Raw genomic sequence first — 17,835 nt, forward strand, 5'->3', positions numbered from 1 at the left:
GGATCTTTTTATATTAGGGGAGACCGGGGAGATTTGGAACACTTTTCCATGTTTTGACTTTGAGACAGTATTCCAAAAAATCGCGATAGTGTATTATAATTTTATGCGGTCTATAGGATACTTATAGGCATTGACTTTATAAAAAGTACTCGATAGAACTTGGAAAACAACTGAGTTTTCTTGGAGAAGATAAAATATTTAACTTGACGCTTTGTCCCAAACCTCCCCGATGTGGGGCAGTATGGGACGCAAAAGAGGATGTTTGGGACGCGTTTTTTCTCGTATAATTTGCATTATTGGAGCACGTTAATCAATTTTAAGTACTAGATAAAAAATATTTCTATTAGAAATAAAAATGTTAATCTCTTTTTTTCATACTTAGAAATTAATATCAATTTAATTTGTACAGTAGAGTCATTTATTGTCAATCAATTATTTAAAGTATTTTCTACTTATTTTCCATCTATCTTTCTTTGCTTTTTTAATCCTAAGTATTGAAATCATGATCATCAAATTCCTCACGCGTGTAGATTTTCTTGCAACTTTTAGTTTTGAACTCATTGGCAGATTCCTGTTTGATTTTACGACAACTGCATGTTACCTGTTTTTTCTTCATTTTCCTCTGAAAAAGATCTCATCTTGCCCTTTCTGGAGGAGTTGTGAGAATTGTAGAGGATATTCCTCGGGAAATTTTCGAGAAAATAGTTTTCAACGGGATTGACCGAAGGTCGAATAATTTACTCTGGAGAGTAAATTATTGATTTCCAAGACATTGATGGTTAATTGTCCCTGCGTGTAGGCACCACAATGGCTTCTACACACTTGAGAAATGTCCATATTATTTGGCACTATTGAAGAAATGACAATGGGCAAGAATGTGTGGGAGGTGGTCTAAAAAAAAACAATGCAGTATAAATGCGCACATTTCTGTCAGAGATCATTTTTCTTCCAGAATTTTGTGCACTAAAACTTTTCCCCTCTATGGTTTAGAATTTTAGTCCGGGAACAAAAGTCGTCATTTATACCAATACATATTAAATAATATAAGGTCTTCCAGGTAAGCGTTAACAATTTGCTCTAATATATCCCAAATATTAACGAAAGCCTTTTATAGCCAAACCAAAGGATATAACCAACCTGTAAGGTCGATTTGAAAATAAAAAGAGAAGTATAATCTTTTAAGTTACTGTGAAAATATTTTTATTGATATTAACCTTTCTTGTTTCACAATATTTCAGAGTAATTTCCAATAATTCTTACATTATTACATTAACTTTTCATCTTGTAGATTCAAAACTTTTTTTTTTTAGTGTTTTTAGTAAATTGTCATCTGAAAAGAATGAATCTTTCCAAAATGTTGTTTTGCCTCATTTGTTTTTTTTTTACAGTATTTTGTAAAATGGTTCTAAAAAAAGCAACCACAAAATAAACTTACAAAAAATATTACATTTTTATGTAATTGATAGGAGAATTTCACTTCCCAAAAGCAGAAAAAAATCAATTTTTTTTGTCAAAGTCGAGTATTTTGAAGTAAATCAAAATGCTCTATTTTGACGAAAAATTCCTTCAATGTGCAGAGACCGTTATCACTGGAATTTTGTATTATTTTAAATTTTGCAGCAGTTCAGTTTTTGGCAGAGAAAAAAAAAATCCATAAAGCTTAAAATGATACAAATTTCGGGTTACCGAGCAGTTTTCGGTCACATTTATCAAAAATCCACTTTGTTTAAACTTATTTTTCTTACTTTACTGATTCAGTACTGTGTCAGATCTCGTAGCGATTAGTCGATTCACACAGAGCGCTCTTTGATTTATTCTCGAGTGAGAAGTTTATCTTTAAATTCAGTGAATTCCTTTTCTTTTTAATAATAGTTTAATCTAAAAGTTGAGTTTAAGAAGTCTAGTGCAATGAGTGTAGAATCAGGGGGTCCAGGAGGCCCCCCTGATGATTTCAACCTGTACAATGTAACGCATCGTGGCGAAATGCCCACATTAAAACAATCACAAAGCAGAAACTATAAAGCCCTGAAGGTCGCCTTCTTCACTCATCCTTCTGATACCGAAAAATATTTCGTTATCGGAGGTGAGGAAATCAGAAAACTCAACATCTTCGAAATTCATCGTGGGCTGAAGTGCATTTCATCGGAAAATTTCAAAATCATTACGAGGCTAAATAGTGGAGATCTTTTGCTCCAAACATCATCTACCCAGCAAATCGATTGTTTGAAAAATCTGACTAGTTTTGGAGCTGATAAAAAGGCCGTTACCATTTCCGAGAATGGTGCTTTAAACAAATCTCAGGCTATTATTCGTTGTCGAGAGATCATGAAACTGGATATGGAGACAATACAAGAGGGATTAAATGATCAAAAAGTTGTACATGTTCAGAGGCTCAAAAGAAGGGAGAACAACACATGGGTGGACACTGCAACACACATTCTTACATTCGATTCCCCAATATGCCCAGCTGAAATTAATGTTGGATATCTCGTCGTCAAGACAGAGTTGTACATCCCATCCCCCTTCCGGTGTGTCATATGCCAGCGCCTGGGACACACAAAGAAAAGATGCGATTCGAAGAAGAATACTCCTACTTGTGGGTATTGTGCCAAACCACTACACGGAAATGAAGAGCCCTGTCCTGGTCCAGTCAAATGCGTAAATTGCCTTGGGAATCATCCAAGCTCGAGCAGAGCATGCCCAAAATTCATAGAGGAGAAGGAGATCAACGCCATCAGGGTGACTATGAGGATCCCATACAAATTAGCCAGAGAGGAGTTGAAGAAACGGAAATTTGTCCAACCTGCAGCACACATGAAGCCCACCGCCCCAGATAATCAATCGAAGAAAACTTTCGCAAGTACACTTAAGTCTGAAACATCTAATTCAACATCAAAACCTGATCTTTCAATAAATCAAAACAAGGTTACAAAGCGAACTTCTGTAAGTCCATCACCAAAAAGCCCAAAAATTAAACAACCTAAAGTTCCTAAGATTACAATTAAAGAACACAAAAGACAAAATGTAGAGGAAAGGTTGAATGCTTCTCTTGCAGAAAAATCTATTCTAAATACTCCAACCGGAAATGTTTCTCCTTTGAAAGAAACCCATTCACAAAAAACAGATTATTCATTAACAAGTTCACCAACAAACAGTTCACAGAAAAATTATTCACTCACACGTCAAACAATCTCTGCTGATATACTACTTCAATTCAAAGGTTTTGATAACAGTCCCCTTACCCCTTCACGTCCCAACCTTCCTCTCCCTTCTCCTGCTTCCTCCCTTTCCCCCGATCCCAAGCCTCCAGATATAATGGACTTTTCAGATGAAAATTCTTCGTCAAGTTCAGACCAAATATCCGATGAATGCGATAATAATTATAAATAAACTGATTTGATCACGTGAATTCTCCAGGGCTGTGTGTGCCTATGTTCTTTGGGGGGGGAGGCGGGAGGTGTAGAGGGAATGTGCATACTTATAGTATGCCTTCTTTTTGGACTTGCCCTACCTTCTCTTGGTGGGCCTGGCGTGCATACAGCCCTGGAGTATTGTAAAGATATTTGTATTATTATTTTCAAATTCTAAGCCAGTTGGCTTAAAATTTATGAAGAAATAAATCTTAAAATTTCATTTATTCTTCATCTTCTAAAATAGAAGACTATAAGAATATTCAATGTTTTTTCTTTCCTTAATTTTTGGTGATGGACACCCCAGTGAAATATGTACATCAATATTAGAAAAAAAGAAATTGTGTACTACTTAATTGCTTAATTGAAATTCTAATTTACATCTGAAATGTTCACTTTAAACTATACGGCACGATATTAATAAAAGTGCCTAATCATATGTATAATGGGGAAAAGGGTGGGTTTCTTGAATAAATAATAATAATACTTTACTGATTCTTTGCTGATAAAAAATTGGGATTTCTTTTCTAATAAATTATTAATCTACCAGATTTTTTTCTTATTATCACTAATAAAATATTTACCAACCTGCTACAGACCTTATTTAATCACCTTAAGTGTTTTCTGATAAAGTCTATTAGTCGCAAAATTTATTTTAAAAAATATATTCGTCAGAAACAAGTATTGAAAATGACCATGTTGAAGTCTTGAAATGGATGTTTAAAAATTGATATTAAATATTCTTTATCCCAGTTGCACTTTGTGAGAATTTAAGAAATATCCACTGATGCTTAAAAAGCTATGCATTTGGAGATATCTTCGTTAAAAATTCTCTTTTCAACGGAATTTTGACATATGGTACCCTTCAAAATAGCAACTTTTGACAAAACTCACTTCCAATCTGTAGACGTCTTAACGCTTAAGAAAATCTTTTAGGTTTAGTTAGTTTTGTTATTTAATAAATATTCCATAAAATGTTTCATGTATAAAACACTTTTTTTAAAAGAAAAGTATCAAAATTGACAGGTATATATTTCGTGATGGTTAGTATCCTTTTATTTTTCTTTAGTTGTGTTGTAATTTTGAAGGGATCTGTTTTATGGCCTCTACACACTAGAGAAAACTATGCCAATATTGAAAAGTTTTTCCTACACAAGCGTAGGGAATTTGCTTTAATATGGACATAATTTTGTCTAGTGTGTAGATGCCATTAGAATCAACGCACTCTGGATAACAATATTAGAAAGATTATAAATTTTAAACTCCAAGATCAACCTTTCAATTCTGTAATGAATCTTTGAAATTTAAATATTTGAAACGGTATTCTAAAAGCTGATTTAAATATACTAGTAAAGATTTTAATTTTGAAGTGGTCATGTTTTCTAATCTGTAAGATAAATTCACTGCAAGCTTCACAATAATTTAAGATGAAAATAATAATTTCAAAGCTAATAAAGGTTTTTTTTCGAAAATTTTTTTTTTTTTAAATCCAATTCAAAGTTTTTATTAACTTTGAATAGAACTTGTATAAAAAGCGTCTTTTTACTTTTTAAAAAACCAAAAAAAAAAATGTAATAAAATAAAAAAAAGCTTGAATTAAAGTCAAAATTTTCTTAACTATTCTGAGCTAACTTGAGTATCAGGAGGATAAACTTCTTCCGGGTGCGTCAGAGGTAATTATTCTTTCAGGTTAGAAGGGAGTTTATCTTCCTAATTTTCAAGATACTTCTTAAGTTAGTGGTGTTACAAATATTCTGAGCCAAGTTCAATTTTCCATACAAAGTAAGGAAATTGTGTCAAATTTCAGTCAGCTTGCTATATCGGACAATTCTTTTGTTTCTAGAATTGCTAAAAATGTTGTTTTCTTGAAATCTCTAGAAATTGTTGCAGCAATGGCAAAGTAATAAAAGAGCGCTATCTCTACGAACGAGATGCTATAGAAGGATCCTTGGAAAAGCTCCGGAAGGGTAAGAAATTTTCGAAGAGCTTCGCGTTCGATATTGAACACAAAAATGACTATTTTTTTTAAAGAAAATAGAGACGTTTTAAATTATGCTACAAGATTTCAAACAACATTTCTGAAAAGTAAGTCATAAAAAATTTCAATTTGTAAATATGACGCTATAAATTTAAAATATTGATACTAATGCAACTTGTCCGAAATTTGACACAGTTCTGATATAAAAAGCACTAAAATGGCCTCTTATACATTTGAGATATTTATGTTCATATTGAAGGAAATTGTTTACATTTTTGTGTAGGGAAAATGTCAAATATGGACATAAAATTGATCTAGAGTGTGTAGGGGTCATAAAACATTATTTCAACTCCTATGATGCCGAATGATAGACCAGCTTACAAAACTTTGACATTTCTATTTCAATTTCGTGAAGTTTGTTGCGTTTTCTGCTTAAATGATTAAATAAATTAACAAGCTTAGAATTAAAGGATTTTTATTGGAAAATAATAGCCTAAACACACTAGAGAAATTTACACTAACGTGTATGTCCATATTGAAGCTACACCATAGGGAATTTGCGTCAATATGGACATAAATTGCTCTAGTGTGTAGATGACATAAAAATCAGCATTTAAATATCGTTTAAATAAAGGATTACAATTAAATCAATATTGCCTCCGAGCTGTGTAAAAAATTCTAACACATTCTGAAGAAGAAGAAGGTTGTATATTGCACAGAAATTCATAAATCATAAATAAATTATAAGTGAAATTCTCCATCTTTACTTGATTTCCTAAAAGATATTGTATTTCTTTATTACTTACAGCAATATAACTTATCTACATTCGATCACCCAATAAAATAAACTTTAACAATTTTTTTTATCAATTTAGCTAATCAAATAGAGAAATCAGTTGACTTCTATGCCACTTTTTGGCTTATCTCCATTAATTATTTCGAATAATTTTTCACTCAATCAATTGTCTGCTTCTGTAGCTTTTTTTTGTTAATGAAGAAAGATTGCCAATTTTTATCACAATCTCTCATTCGTTCTCTTGAAGACTTTTCTTTTTTGTCCATTATGCCATTGGCTGAGCTAAAAAGTATTCTAATGAAAATGTCTTAAAAGGTGCCTCATCTCATTCAAAAACAAATACTTTAATATCCAACCTTCCAAGTCGCTACAAATCACACACTGTTCAGTAATTGAGAAAGAATACTTACAACAGGAACTACCCTCTCAGCTGAGAGGGAGAGAGAGAGAAAATTTACGGCAGCGACCGGAAGTGTTGGGGCAGCTGGGCCTTGTAGTAGTAGGCGCAAATGCCGACGAGGATGGAAAAGGCCGTTGTTACCAGCACGATGCGTCGATTGAGAAGAGTATGAGGCAGAAGACGATTGAGGAATCCAATGGGTACAGGACGATCTCTTTTCTTCTGCATGGCAGCTCGTCGACGCCTCATTCGCTCTTCTTCCTCGGCCCTCCTTATCTTCTCACGCTCCTGCATCTGACGGACCTGTAAGTTGACCGAATCCAAAAAAAAAAATTAACTCTTGATAAAGAAGTAAAGTAAAGTGCCCATGCTTCGTACGGTTCCAAGCTTCGTAATAACTAAATTTTTCCTATGTTTCTCAATAAATATGACTCCAGAATTTAAAAAAATAGGCACTTTCCCCTAGTTTTAGTCACATTTATTAAGAAACGTAGGAAAAAATGTGGTCATTATAAAGGTTTGGATCATATGAAGCATGGGCACTTTCCTCTAGATAAACAAACTTTACCTGTTCCTCAACTTTCGCTGGGGGATAACGTACATAGAGCTGTTGAGCATGACGCAGGAGATATTCAAAAGGCAGGTCATCAGGTAATTGCGACAAAAGACAATGGATGCTGGCCATGTCGCATTCTTCGCGGAAGATCTCATCTTCCCTGTGCAGAACAATGGCAGCAGTGACGTAGATGGGCAGGAGGAAGGGAGAGGCCAGGAAGTAATCATAGAGTCGAACTACAGCACGGTACTGGTTGAGACTGTGTCCAAACCACGTAAGGTACCAGGGCAGGGCAAATAGAGTGCCAACGGATGAACGTTCGAGAAAATCATGAAGGGCCTGATTTTCGCCACGAATAATGGGATAGAGAAAAAGAAGACGACGCTGTGTTGGCTCCATTGTTTCCTGCATGCACTCCACAAGGTGCTGCGTCGAAAGGATTTCCATCACGTGAAATGCCACGTCCTCCCCAACAACCAGGAGAAATGTAATGGCCACATCGTGGTAACCCTTTAAATAGAATCCCAGAAAAGATTTTCTTTTTATAACTCATTCTGGACTCTGGTCGTTATCATATCATGATTGGCAGGCAGTTGAAAACATTAAGCCGAGACACATACCAGTTACAAAGAGTTCCGTTTTGAATGACATTTTCGGGACCGAAAAAAACGAAGTCACTCATGATAAAAAAAAATGCATATACACGTAGGAGATATCTTTAGGATGGGTCCTGGTCAAAATCCCGAATTCTTAATAGTGTCATAGCTACTCTCACGACTCACGATTGCACTGCGCTTACTAGAGGTAAAGGAAGATTTTCTGTAGGGGAAAGTGACTATGCTTGATACTGTAAAATGATGTCCAAGTTTTGTGATTTTTTTCTAATTAACACACAAACCGAAGCGATTCTTCCAATATGACAAAAAAATGTCTCACTTATTAGGTTCTTAATCCAACCTCAAATAGTTCCTGGAAATCCTTAGATTTTCCTCAAGAAGAAAATGAAAATTCAATGGCGATTTTTATACAAGTCGGGTCCGGGGCCTTCCTGTATAATAATTGATTCGACAATTCGGAGGTCCATTTTCACTGCAAAAAATTCACCGGATACAAAAAATTGCACATCAATATTTAGACGGAACTCTAATCTATCTGCTTAAATCGTTTATATGACTGGTTATTAGTTTTAAAATCACTTTTATGTAATTTTTCTAAGCCATGTTTTTATGACATTAGGGCGCTAGCGAAAACCATTTTTTCAGTTTGAGTCTATGAAAATGACACTCTGCAACCTTAAAATTTAGGCAACAGGGTTGAAGATTATGTCAATTGTCGGTAAAATTGGCGGATTGCAATATGTGTAATTATGAAAGAATCACATCTAATGATATAGTTGCCACATTAAAATTATCATTCATGGACCCTTCTTAAAATATAGGATGGATACAAGTAGAATTTATGAATTTGTTACCACCCACAAAAACAGTGTCCACCAAGTACAAATATTTTTACATAAATATTAGTACTGATGACCCCTCTATGTGCCTATGATAGTAGTTTTCGTGAACAGCGACATTAATTAAGAAATACTTATGAAATATCATGTATCGAAATTACAGTTTTGGGCCTATTTTTGATTTTTGCTTCCTGAAACTAGGAAAAAAGAGCTAGGATCCTAATTTTTTTAGGAAATGTGAGGCTTAGCACCAGCTATTGAAATATATTGCGACGAGTCATAACTATTGATTAACATAGGAAAAAAATAGTTATTATCAAGCTTGGATCGTATCAAGCATGGTCACTTTCCCCTATTATTATTATAATTTCGTCCCTTTCAGAATTTTGGCCCTTTAGTCCTATTCCAATTAAAAATGATAATAACTTTCATTTTAATTTTTAACTTTACTTTTCAAGTGTTTCTGCACGATCAACTTTTCTTTGTTTTAGTTCTTTTCACGACTATTTGGTGTTTTTGGAACACGACGCGAACTGGGAAAAACAGTCGAGACAAGAATCAAGACCAAGAAAAGTCAATAATGCAGAAACATTTCACTGAGAAAAGTTGTTTTGGAATCTGAGTTTAAGTTATATTTAAGCAAGAAAAAAATCAGTAAAAAGATAGTTTTGTTCAATAAAACATAAAATTTTACAAAAAGGGCATGTAAACTTAATTTTTCTGAAATTAAAAAAAAACAAACATGAACCTACGCTATCGAATTTTCTGCAGTAAAGTAAAATTTAGTGCTGTTGGAGAAGAATTTGAAGTATTGCTTTCAGAAATATTTACAGAGGTTTTGTGGTTAGAATCAAAATTAATTAATCTCGCATTTCAGAATATAAGTTTCTGGCTTTATTTCTGGGATAAGAGTATGTGGTCAACTAATGCATTCTAAGTAGATAGCTTTCTTTCAAAAACTAAAAGAAAATTAAATTTGAATCTACACTTTTGTGATCAAATTGGTTTGATTTTTTGAGGTTAGATTTCACATAACCTAAAATTTTTAAGTAGACTCAAATGAGAAGATGTCTAATAAGAAAAATATTAATTTGTGTTAGGGTTGGGAATGCATGCATTGCATTCGAAAATTAAGGTTTTTAGGATGAAAAACATTTATTGTCCCGTATATTTTCAGTATTAGTCAATACTCAGAAGAAGACAACGGAGAATACTTTGAACATGTTTATTACCCAGCGAGTACATGTAGCTAAAAATGGCAGTGTTTTCTGCAAAAATATGCTGAAAGCGCTGCCTTTTTTAGTTGTGCTCACTAGGTATTGTTTAGCAAAAATGAGTCCTGAAAAAAAGTTCAACTACCTATGTAAAACTGCCCCTCCCTCCCATAAGTATAAAACTTTATTACAAAAATAAAAAAAAATAGTGTAGAAATTTTAATTCTTGTTTAAATGCTTAAAAAAAATATTGCAACCCGAAAGAGATTGTAAAGAATCTCAATTTAATTCCTAAACACTCTAATAAAATAATGCAAGTAGGGTAAATTGGTACAAGTTGGACAATAGCAAAAGTTGGAAAATCTCGCTGGGACAAGTTGGACAGTCAATTTTTTCTTGATAAATACAGTACTAAATTTTAATTAGTATATTTTTCTATGTTATAGTTTAATTATTTGGTTCCTTGTGCTGCAAATAAAGTGAAAATCCATTCATATGAATAAGATTTAACGTATAAAATTCTCACCTCAATTGACAGTGTAACTTTTCACCGTCGAAAAAATACATCGATCGGCCATTTTTTCCTAATAAAAACACAAGAAGAGTGACTTTGGTTTTTCGGTTCTGTTGACATTTCTCAATATTTCTGGCAAATTTTAGTGGAATAAAGTGTTTAATCTCGATAGTTAACGGTACGTAATGGTTTTATTTGATATAATTACTAACTGTATGAAGAAAAAGTGCTTATTTGAAGCGTGAGCAAAAGTGACAAGTTGGACATCCGGAGATACGATTGTATTGCAGGGGTTTTCTTTTTATTTCAGATGGGTAAAAAGGCAAATAAATTGAAAAAGTACAAATCCTATACTCAAGACCAAGTGAACAAAGCACTGGAAGCTTTTCGTCAAGGAAAGTCACTAAGTCAGGTGTCAGTATTATTTGGGGTGCCAAGAACAACACTTTTTAATAAGCTGACCGGGAAATGTCCGGAAGAATGCTCTGGGGGAAGGCCTCCTACGCTGCCAAAAGATATAGAAGATGAGCTCGTTGAATGGATTTTAGGATGTAGTGACAAGTGGCATCCTATAACAAAAGATCAAGTCCTCAACACTGTGCAAATTATTTGTAAGAAGTTCAAGATTGTCAACGAGTTCACCGATGGAAGGCCAGGATACTCTTGGTTCAAGAGCTTTTTGAACAGATACCCAGAATTGAGACTTCGTACACCAGAAGCATACACAACCCAAAGAGCTGGTATTACCACTGAGTGGTTTGAGAAAACTCATGAATATTTAAAATCCAAAGATCTTCTGGAACTTCCTCCTGATCGCGTCTTTAATCTTGACGAAACGGGTGTAATGCTTTCGCCCAAAGGTGGACAGGTATCTAATATTATTCTATGGAGTTTTTAAATTCATGTTTGAAGAGGCTATGCAAGAAAAAAAAGAATTAGACTTCAGAAACAGGAAGAAAGGCTCAAAATAAAAGAAGAAAAGGAGCAAAGCAAGAAAATTAAAATATCCAAGAAAAAGATTTAATAAATAATATATATCTAAGCCTTAATGTTTATTACTTTTTAATTATACACTTTACCCTAGTGGTATAATTGATTCAGTTTGTATGGCATTCAGTAAAAAATCTTGAAACTTGCACAACCTTCCCCTACGCATTGTCCAAATTCCCACGTCCAACTTGTCCCACCCTGTCCAAATTATATTGTTTTGCACTCACGTATTTTTCTTGTATTTAAGAACTTTTCAAACTGTTTTTCAAGAATTTCCATGAAACGGTAATATTCTAGAAGAATCAAGGAGCAAATTTATGTATGTCATCAGGGAAAAATGTATTTATAATGTCTTTAATCTTGTATCAAAGTTCGAGCCTCTGGAAATTGTTCCAACTTATGCAACTTACCCTAAACTTGAGTAAATTAAATTCTCAAGGATGTCTCTTAAATTAAGAGCTCTTAATTTCTTTCCGTCTTTAAAATTTCCCAAATAAATAGTTCAAGTAATCCAATCAATTTTAGAAAAAATGCAGACAACAAGCAAGCGATAATGGTTGTAGTCATTCCGTGATACCACAGATAAGGAAAATGATGTAAGGTCGTAGACAATATTGTTAAGAATTTTAAAGATCAAAGGCCTTTGGAATTTGTAAACTTACTTGGTAGTACTTTAAATGCGGATACTTGATGATGACACGCAGTATGAGCACTGTGAGCTGATCCTGCAAAGCTATACGTTGCTCATAGGGGATTCCCGGGGGGAATCTCTTTAGAGATCTGTTGACATCGAGGATGACTTGATTATACTCAGGATGTGTCTTTAGTTCGTCGAGACTTGGTGCTGGCTCAACATCATTTGGATCAATGTTAACCAGAAGGGGCCAAACCTTCTTCCTCAGATCATCTGCATATATATTATGAACAAGGAATGAGAGTTTGTTTTAAAAATGTTTCCGGAAAGAGATTTCAAAAACTCACCATTTATTAGCCCATATTCCGAGAGTGCGAATTGTCGCCACGTCTCGAGGTTTGAGGTGGAATCCTCGAGGGCTGCCTCAATGTGTTTTCTCTTCTCCTGCTCCTCATGATTCTCCGGAACTGAGGGGGAAAGCAGAGAAATCAAGACGTGTCATGATATGGTCTGATAACCACGAAATTTTACTCACATCTTTTAAAACTCAACTTTACTGGTTCATCTGAACGCCTTTCATCGCATTCTTTACACTTATTCTGGTTTCCATCCTCCTTTGGAGTATCCTGGACAGCTTCCTTAGCCTCCAGCTTGTCTGACTTTTTGCTTAAAGTGGAGTTCCTTGAGTCGTAGCCTTCATCACAGTTTAGTGGTAGTTGCTCCTCTGCCATGGTTCTGGCATAACTCACAACAGATGGCAAATGTTCAAAATAAACACTTCTTCTTGTGATTCAGATGATGCACTGGAATATTTCTCAACTTTTCACTCCCTAAAAACTCCCACAGATAAAACCAAAACAAATAGACAAAAACACAGAGACCACACTGAAGTGCCTCTCGAAAGTGACAGTTTACTTAATTTGAAATGGCAGTTTGTACATCGATTTTATAGTTCACGCATTCTTCTCGATTTTTGGTTTTTCTTTAAAAAATTGATCACCTGCTCAGATTTATATTTCTCAAGCTACTCGACATTCAAATAAATAAAAAATCCCCGTTTATATTACTTTCTATAGGAAAGGATGTTAATAAAAAATCAAAGTAAATCAAAAACAACTCATCGATTTACCATAAAGAGCCTTAATGGCTCACATCTCCTGTTTATTTTCTTTCTTCAATGCACAAAATTTGATAAAAATGAAGCCAAAATCTACCCGATGAAATTCATTACGACCAAATGTAGGATAATATGAGCGAAGATAAAGTCAGCAAAGCCCCTTTCAGTAGAGATTCCATAGAATTGTGACTTGTTCTGAGGGTTTGATTGTAGTCTCAGGCAAACTGAAAGATATTGCATAAAAGTTACACTTATTTCCCGAAGGGGATAAATTTGTTGGTTCTCAGTGAATCCTTACCGCCCAGCACGAAGCAACTGACGCAGGAGATGAATCCGGAAAGGAATGAATTGAAGGGGAATGTTCCCACGAGGCAGCAATAAACAAACTGAACCACTCCCGTTAACAAAATGTAGAATAAGTATGCATCAATGATTTTGAGCTTCTTAGGAGTGTGATTAACGTATTCGTCGTAGAATTTGTTAAGAACCACTTTTAGATTTGTCATTTTCGCTGTGCTTTCCGTGGATTTTTTCTGAGCGAGAATCTTCCGGCAAACTTGACACGTCCTACTTTGCTATAAATTCATCGATTTTGATATTGGAGTTGATGGATGTTTTTCATCGAATACACAATCGATGAATTTGTGTTTGATAAACATTGTTTTGATTACTTTCTCTCGAGAAAATGGAAAAATCCGTGGCTTCTCAGTGTATTCTATGCGCTAAAAAGATCAGGGCATTCCTCAGTGAGGTTATTGTGAACGAATGCGTATGGGCAGTGCGAGATATGCTGCATGCTTTCTCCACAAAGCTGGTAAATCATTAACCTCAATGTCAAGGAAAATTTTTCACCAGGATTTCCGCTTTACAGGACGAAAATCATCCTCAAAATGATGTGATTCTCTGCGAATCATGTGCAATGGAGCTGGCACAAGCCTTTGAATTCCTTTTGAAAATCCAGAAAGCTGAAGATCTGCTCAAAATACAAGAGGCAATTGAAGTTCCGGATGAGGAAGAAATGGTCACTGAATCAGAGGTCCCAGAGTTAGAGGAGAGTGATTTCAACATGGATGCTTTCATTGAGAAAATTCCAGAACCAGTTGCACCACCAAAGCCAAAGGCAACGCCTCCTCAGAAGAAGCAGAAAGAACCCTTTGATGGAGTTATTCATATTGAAGAAATTGATTATCCTTCTAGGGTAGTCATCTTTCCACAGTTTGTTGTGTGTCCGGCAGAGACGAAGAAGCTCTTGAGTGATGTGGCCAGTGGCAGGATCAGTGAGGAGTTTCTCCAGAGGCGGAATAATCTCAAAATGCTAGATGTGACTGGAATGATGATTTCTCTCAATAATCATCATGGTGTCCTTCAGCATGAATTGGTTGAGAGTGAACATGACAAAGATGATATGTATCTCTGCAGATACTGCCCCAAATCTTTCACTACAGCTCATCATCTCATGATGCATACGAGGTATAGAAATGATGGAGATCTTTGTAGATTGCAGAATTGCCTAAATCCATAAATTCTTTACAGGAAATCGCACATGTGCCAGTTTTGTCTTTTGGGCTTTGCTAAAGTCGATGATCTGCACGTTCACATTGAGCAGGATCATCACAGATTCGAGTGCCACTTTTGTCCACGCGAATTTTCCTGCAACAATAACCTGCGGATGCACCTGAAAAAGAGACATGGAATTGCTTTGCCAGCTTACGTATCTTTGATTACAGTTGAAAAGCAAGAAGAGGCGATAGGACGAGAGAGTGTCCTTCCCAAAGCACAGGAAGAGGCTCAGAAGAGTTAGTAACTTGTATTGCAAGCTCAAAGGACCTAATAAATTTTTAAAACTTCCTTCGCATGCTGCTGTGCTGTGTGTGTCGTTTGACTGTGTTAATTTCTGATATAAAGCCACAGATTCTTAACAAAACTTTAGTAGCAAGAAACTTTGAGGGCTGATAGTAAAATGAGTAAAATCCTTACTATTTTCTTCTCTCTGCGAGCGCACAAAAATTATCATAACGAAAACTCATCGAAAGTGACCCAAAACCCTATAAATTTGTCTATACAGACATTTTCCCTCAATTCCGTGGACGGTTCTTGTCATTTTCTTGAGAAGAAAAATTCTTTAGTGGGGTTATAGTGTTTTGGTATTTTCATCACGCAAGAAAATTGCGAAAAATCAGTGAAAAATGGCAGCAAGTCGCGAGGCTGTGGTGAGGACCCTCAAACAGGTGCGCCCCATTCTATCTGTGGATAAATCTGAGGCCAGAAGACGTGTTTTCAACCTCTACAGGGCATGGTACCGTCAAATTCCCTACATAGGTAAGCCCCCTGATTATGTCACAGTCCGGAAGATTTTCCTGACCCGTAGATTCTTACAGTGATGGACTACGATATCCCCAAATCTGTAGAGCAATGCCGTGAGAAGTTGCGGGAGGAGTTCCTGAAGCACAAGAATGTATCGGACATCCGGGTGATTGACATGCTAGTCATCAAAGTAAGTCATCTTTCCGGGGCTCTTGAGCTACTTCCTGATGCTAATTTCTCTGTGTCTTTCAGGGTCAAATGGAATTGAAGGAGTCTGTGGAGATTTGGAAGCAAAAAGGACACATTATGCGCTACTTTAAGGAGACTTTTGAGCCAAAACCAACTGACTTCCTCTCGAAGTTTCTCTCTGGCCACAATTGAGCTACTGCCTCAAGGAGGATTCTTCAGATTTGTTAATTATCTAGTTGGAATGTAAATAAAACTCGTGGAAGTATGATGAAAATATTTCAAAAATTCCTGTGATTTCTTGGATTGAGAAACCTCTTCAAAAAGTGGGGTTATGTCCACTTGAATTTTTTCCAATTTACTAAGATTTTTCCCAAAGTTTTCGCGGAAAATTACCAAATTTTCTTTTTTGGAGTACCAACGTTGGGATTTTTGGACAACAATCTCAAAATTGTCCTGAAAATAATCTTCAAAAATTTTTATAGGATATTTTACATGCCTATATTTTACAGTGTAAATTAATGTAGAGAAATGTCAAATAGTGAAATTTGAGAGCGTCCTTTCTGTAAACTCTGCATTTATAGCGCCCCAAAAAGGCTAAAAATCATGGAAAAGTCTTATTCAAGAGGTCGTCCTGTGCATCCAGAATACCATAAATTGGGCTTCAGAAGAATAAAAGTGGATGGAAAGAGTTCAGTGGTGTGCGAACACTGCAAATGCGTCCTGCAGAATACGGCAACAAAACGGCTCCGGGGTCACCGGTAAGTAATCTCAGATGCGCTAAAATGGCCCCCAATAACATCTACATTGTCTATCTTGCAGAAATGTGTGCCAGATGACGCCAAAAACGGAAAATGTTAAGCAGGAGGATGCTCATGAGAGAGATGAGATTCCCACGAAACCCGACTCGAATCAAAGGTTTACTGTTTCCTATGGGTCTTCAGACGATTTCCCAGAAGCAGTGAGCCCTAAGGAAGAGGATCCCCTGAATTCGTATAGTCGCACAAATGTTTCCTCGTACATTGAGCTGCAGCCGCCGAGTCCGGGAGTTGAGTATGGCGCCTACTCAGATGATTCTGTCGAAGAAAGTGCACAGACCCCCGTTAAAAATATCCCCAAGCCCATCCGGACACCTGTTCCAAGGAAACGCCTACGCCTTTCAGCAGAACCCGAAAATGTAATGGACATGATGAAGCAGATGTTGGAGACATTCTCGGGAATGATCCAGCAAAAATCGCAGACGCATACAGCAGATTATGCTGATGAGGCTTTTTGCAATTGGCTCCTAACGCAATTCGCCTCAATGTCGGCTCAGCGGAAGCTCAGGGTGCAGCACGAAATCTCCAATATGATGTTCAGGGCACAGACAGAAGAGTCATCCGGTGTCGACATATGAGATCACCATTCCGGGAGTTAATTTAGGCGCGTGTCCCGTTCTAAAGTGTCGTATGTCGTATAACTTCTTTTTAAATTGTGTAAAAGTTAATTGGCCACTAATAAGTGCAAAATATGGATTACTTTGAAAATTTTTCTAGCTGAGTTTTATTTTATCTGTTAATTTAAGGTTTGATAGAACAAATTTGAAAAATAAAAGTCAAATTGATGAAATAAAAATAAAATAAAATTAAACAGGATTATTTCATTCATAGTCGCGTCTTTAATAGCCAAGTTCCATGGTAAAAGTCTATTTAAGCTGGCGCATAAACCACCATCTATACAGCTAAGATTCAAGAGTAAAACGCTACACGGCTACACCCTGGAAAACTCATTCAGAGAACTCGTGAAACGCGTGAAATTGGTTTCAAACGTTTCTTACTCACCCCTGTATCAAGGGGTAACTCATATTTAGTAGCTCTTGCCAATTTGCTTAGAAACGCTTCGTGAAACAAGAGAAACCCAAAAATTGGATTGCAAAGCATGAGAAACCACAAGAAATCTCTCCCAATAAAAATGGGAATGAGTTACCTCTTAGAACCTATAGATTTTTTCGGGTAAAAGGTTCGGTGAAATATTGGAAACTCAAGTAAATTTTTCATAAAAAAATAATATGACTATTATACCCATTATAAAACATCTTACAGGGAGCTCCGGCTTAAGTGAAAACGAATTGAAAGAATTTGATATAAAATTTCCTATTGGGAGAGCTCATTTAAAAAAATAATTTTTGAATTGCCCCTAAATGTATACCAAATTATTTTCAAGCGGTAAATTTGAAATAAATTCTTATTGCTCCGACACACCTTTTAGATCTGGAAAATTTCATGAAGTCGAAATTTCTTT

The 17,835-nt window shown here is 35.7% G+C and overlaps 6 protein-coding genes across 6 annotated transcripts; 4 read left to right on the plus strand and 2 right to left on the minus strand.

Annotated features, from left to right (window-relative positions):
• The first annotated feature begins 1,908 nt into the window (after window positions 1–1,908).
• LOC129801003 (uncharacterized) lies at window positions 1,909–2,975 on the plus strand. Its single transcript, XM_055845754.1, has 2 exons — window positions 1,909–2,860; window positions 2,926–2,975. Exons 1-2 carry the CDS (start codon window positions 1,909–1,911, stop codon window positions 2,973–2,975), a joined length of 1,002 nt encoding a protein of 333 aa, XP_055701729.1.
• A 3,175-nt stretch (window positions 2,976–6,150) lies between these two features.
• LOC129801983 (TBC1 domain family member 20) lies at window positions 6,151–12,888 on the minus strand. Its single transcript, XM_055847509.1, has 5 exons — window positions 12,484–12,888; window positions 12,296–12,415; window positions 11,977–12,221; window positions 7,153–7,650; window positions 6,151–6,887 (listed from the first exon to the last, which is right to left on the minus strand). The coding sequence occupies exons 1-5, from the start codon at window positions 12,677–12,679 to the stop codon at window positions 6,639–6,641; spliced, it is 1,308 nt and encodes a 435-aa protein (XP_055703484.1). The 5' UTR covers window positions 12,680–12,888; the 3' UTR covers window positions 6,151–6,638.
• Window positions 12,889–13,068: 180 nt separating this feature from the next.
• Window positions 13,069–13,657, minus strand: LOC129801985 (dolichyl-diphosphooligosaccharide--protein glycosyltransferase subunit DAD1). The gene is made up of 2 exons (XM_055847511.1): window positions 13,364–13,657; window positions 13,069–13,289 (listed from the first exon to the last, which is right to left on the minus strand). Exons 1-2 carry the CDS (start codon window positions 13,569–13,571, stop codon window positions 13,159–13,161), a joined length of 339 nt encoding a protein of 112 aa, XP_055703486.1. The 5' UTR covers window positions 13,572–13,657; the 3' UTR covers window positions 13,069–13,158.
• Window positions 13,658–13,692: 35 nt separating this feature from the next.
• On the plus strand, window positions 13,693–14,913 carry LOC129801984 (PR domain zinc finger protein 15-like). The gene is made up of 3 exons (XM_055847510.1): window positions 13,693–13,879; window positions 13,937–14,535; window positions 14,599–14,913. Exons 1-3 carry the CDS (start codon window positions 13,751–13,753, stop codon window positions 14,864–14,866), a joined length of 996 nt encoding a protein of 331 aa, XP_055703485.1. The 5' UTR covers window positions 13,693–13,750; the 3' UTR covers window positions 14,867–14,913.
• Window positions 14,914–15,159: 246 nt separating this feature from the next.
• Window positions 15,160–15,843, plus strand: LOC129801987 (NADH dehydrogenase [ubiquinone] 1 alpha subcomplex subunit 6). Its single transcript, XM_055847512.1, has 3 exons — window positions 15,160–15,384; window positions 15,444–15,559; window positions 15,622–15,843. The coding sequence occupies exons 1-3, from the start codon at window positions 15,252–15,254 to the stop codon at window positions 15,748–15,750; spliced, it is 378 nt and encodes a 125-aa protein (XP_055703487.1). The 5' UTR covers window positions 15,160–15,251; the 3' UTR covers window positions 15,751–15,843.
• Window positions 15,844–16,059: 216 nt separating this feature from the next.
• LOC129801988 (uncharacterized) lies at window positions 16,060–17,184 on the plus strand. The gene is made up of 2 exons (XM_055847513.1): window positions 16,060–16,316; window positions 16,378–17,184. Exons 1-2 carry the CDS (start codon window positions 16,162–16,164, stop codon window positions 16,949–16,951), a joined length of 729 nt encoding a protein of 242 aa, XP_055703488.1. The 5' UTR covers window positions 16,060–16,161; the 3' UTR covers window positions 16,952–17,184.
• The last annotated feature ends 651 nt before the right edge of the window (window positions 17,185–17,835 follow it).

This window comes from Phlebotomus papatasi, chromosome 2 (assembly GCF_024763615.1).
Source record: "Phlebotomus papatasi isolate M1 chromosome 2, Ppap_2.1, whole genome shotgun sequence".
NCBI classification, from domain to species: Eukaryota; Metazoa; Arthropoda; class Insecta; order Diptera; family Psychodidae; genus Phlebotomus; species Phlebotomus papatasi.

Coding starts and splice junctions, on each gene's coding strand:
- LOC129801003 (XM_055845754.1), top strand. CDS start 1,909: ATGAGTGTAGAATCAGGGGGTCCAGGAGGCCCCCCTGATGATTTCAAC. Junction 2,861..2,925: donor ATCGAAGAAAACTTTCGCAA/GTACACTTAAGT, acceptor AATCAAAACAAG/GTTACAAAGCGAACTTCTGT.
- LOC129801983 (XM_055847509.1), bottom strand. CDS start 12,679: ATGGCAGAGGAGCAACTACCACTAAACTGTGATGAAGGCTACGACTCA. Junction 12,222..12,295: donor GGAATATGGGCTAATAAATG/GTGAGTTTTTGA, acceptor ATATATATGCAG/ATGATCTGAGGAAGAAGGTT. Junction 6,888..7,152: donor CAGCGAAAGTTGAGGAACAG/GTAAAGTTTGTT, acceptor GTCAACTTACAG/GTCCGTCAGATGCAGGAGCG.
- LOC129801985 (XM_055847511.1), bottom strand. CDS start 13,571: ATGACAAATCTAAAAGTGGTTCTTAACAAATTCTACGACGAATACGTT. Junction 13,290..13,363: donor CAGTTGCTTCGTGCTGGGCG/GTAAGGATTCAC, acceptor AATATCTTTCAG/TTTGCCTGAGACTACAATCA.
- LOC129801984 (XM_055847510.1), top strand. CDS start 13,751: ATGGAAAAATCCGTGGCTTCTCAGTGTATTCTATGCGCTAAAAAGATC. Junction 13,880..13,936: donor ATGCTTTCTCCACAAAGCTG/GTAAATCATTAA, acceptor TCCGCTTTACAG/GACGAAAATCATCCTCAAAA. Junction 14,536..14,598: donor CATCTCATGATGCATACGAG/GTATAGAAATGA, acceptor AATTCTTTACAG/GAAATCGCACATGTGCCAGT.
- LOC129801987 (XM_055847512.1), top strand. CDS start 15,252: ATGGCAGCAAGTCGCGAGGCTGTGGTGAGGACCCTCAAACAGGTGCGC. Junction 15,385..15,443: donor CCGTCAAATTCCCTACATAG/GTAAGCCCCCTG, acceptor AGATTCTTACAG/TGATGGACTACGATATCCCC. Junction 15,560..15,621: donor TTGACATGCTAGTCATCAAA/GTAAGTCATCTT, acceptor TGTGTCTTTCAG/GGTCAAATGGAATTGAAGGA.
- LOC129801988 (XM_055847513.1), top strand. CDS start 16,162: ATGGAAAAGTCTTATTCAAGAGGTCGTCCTGTGCATCCAGAATACCAT. Junction 16,317..16,377: donor AAACGGCTCCGGGGTCACCG/GTAAGTAATCTC, acceptor TCTATCTTGCAG/AAATGTGTGCCAGATGACGC.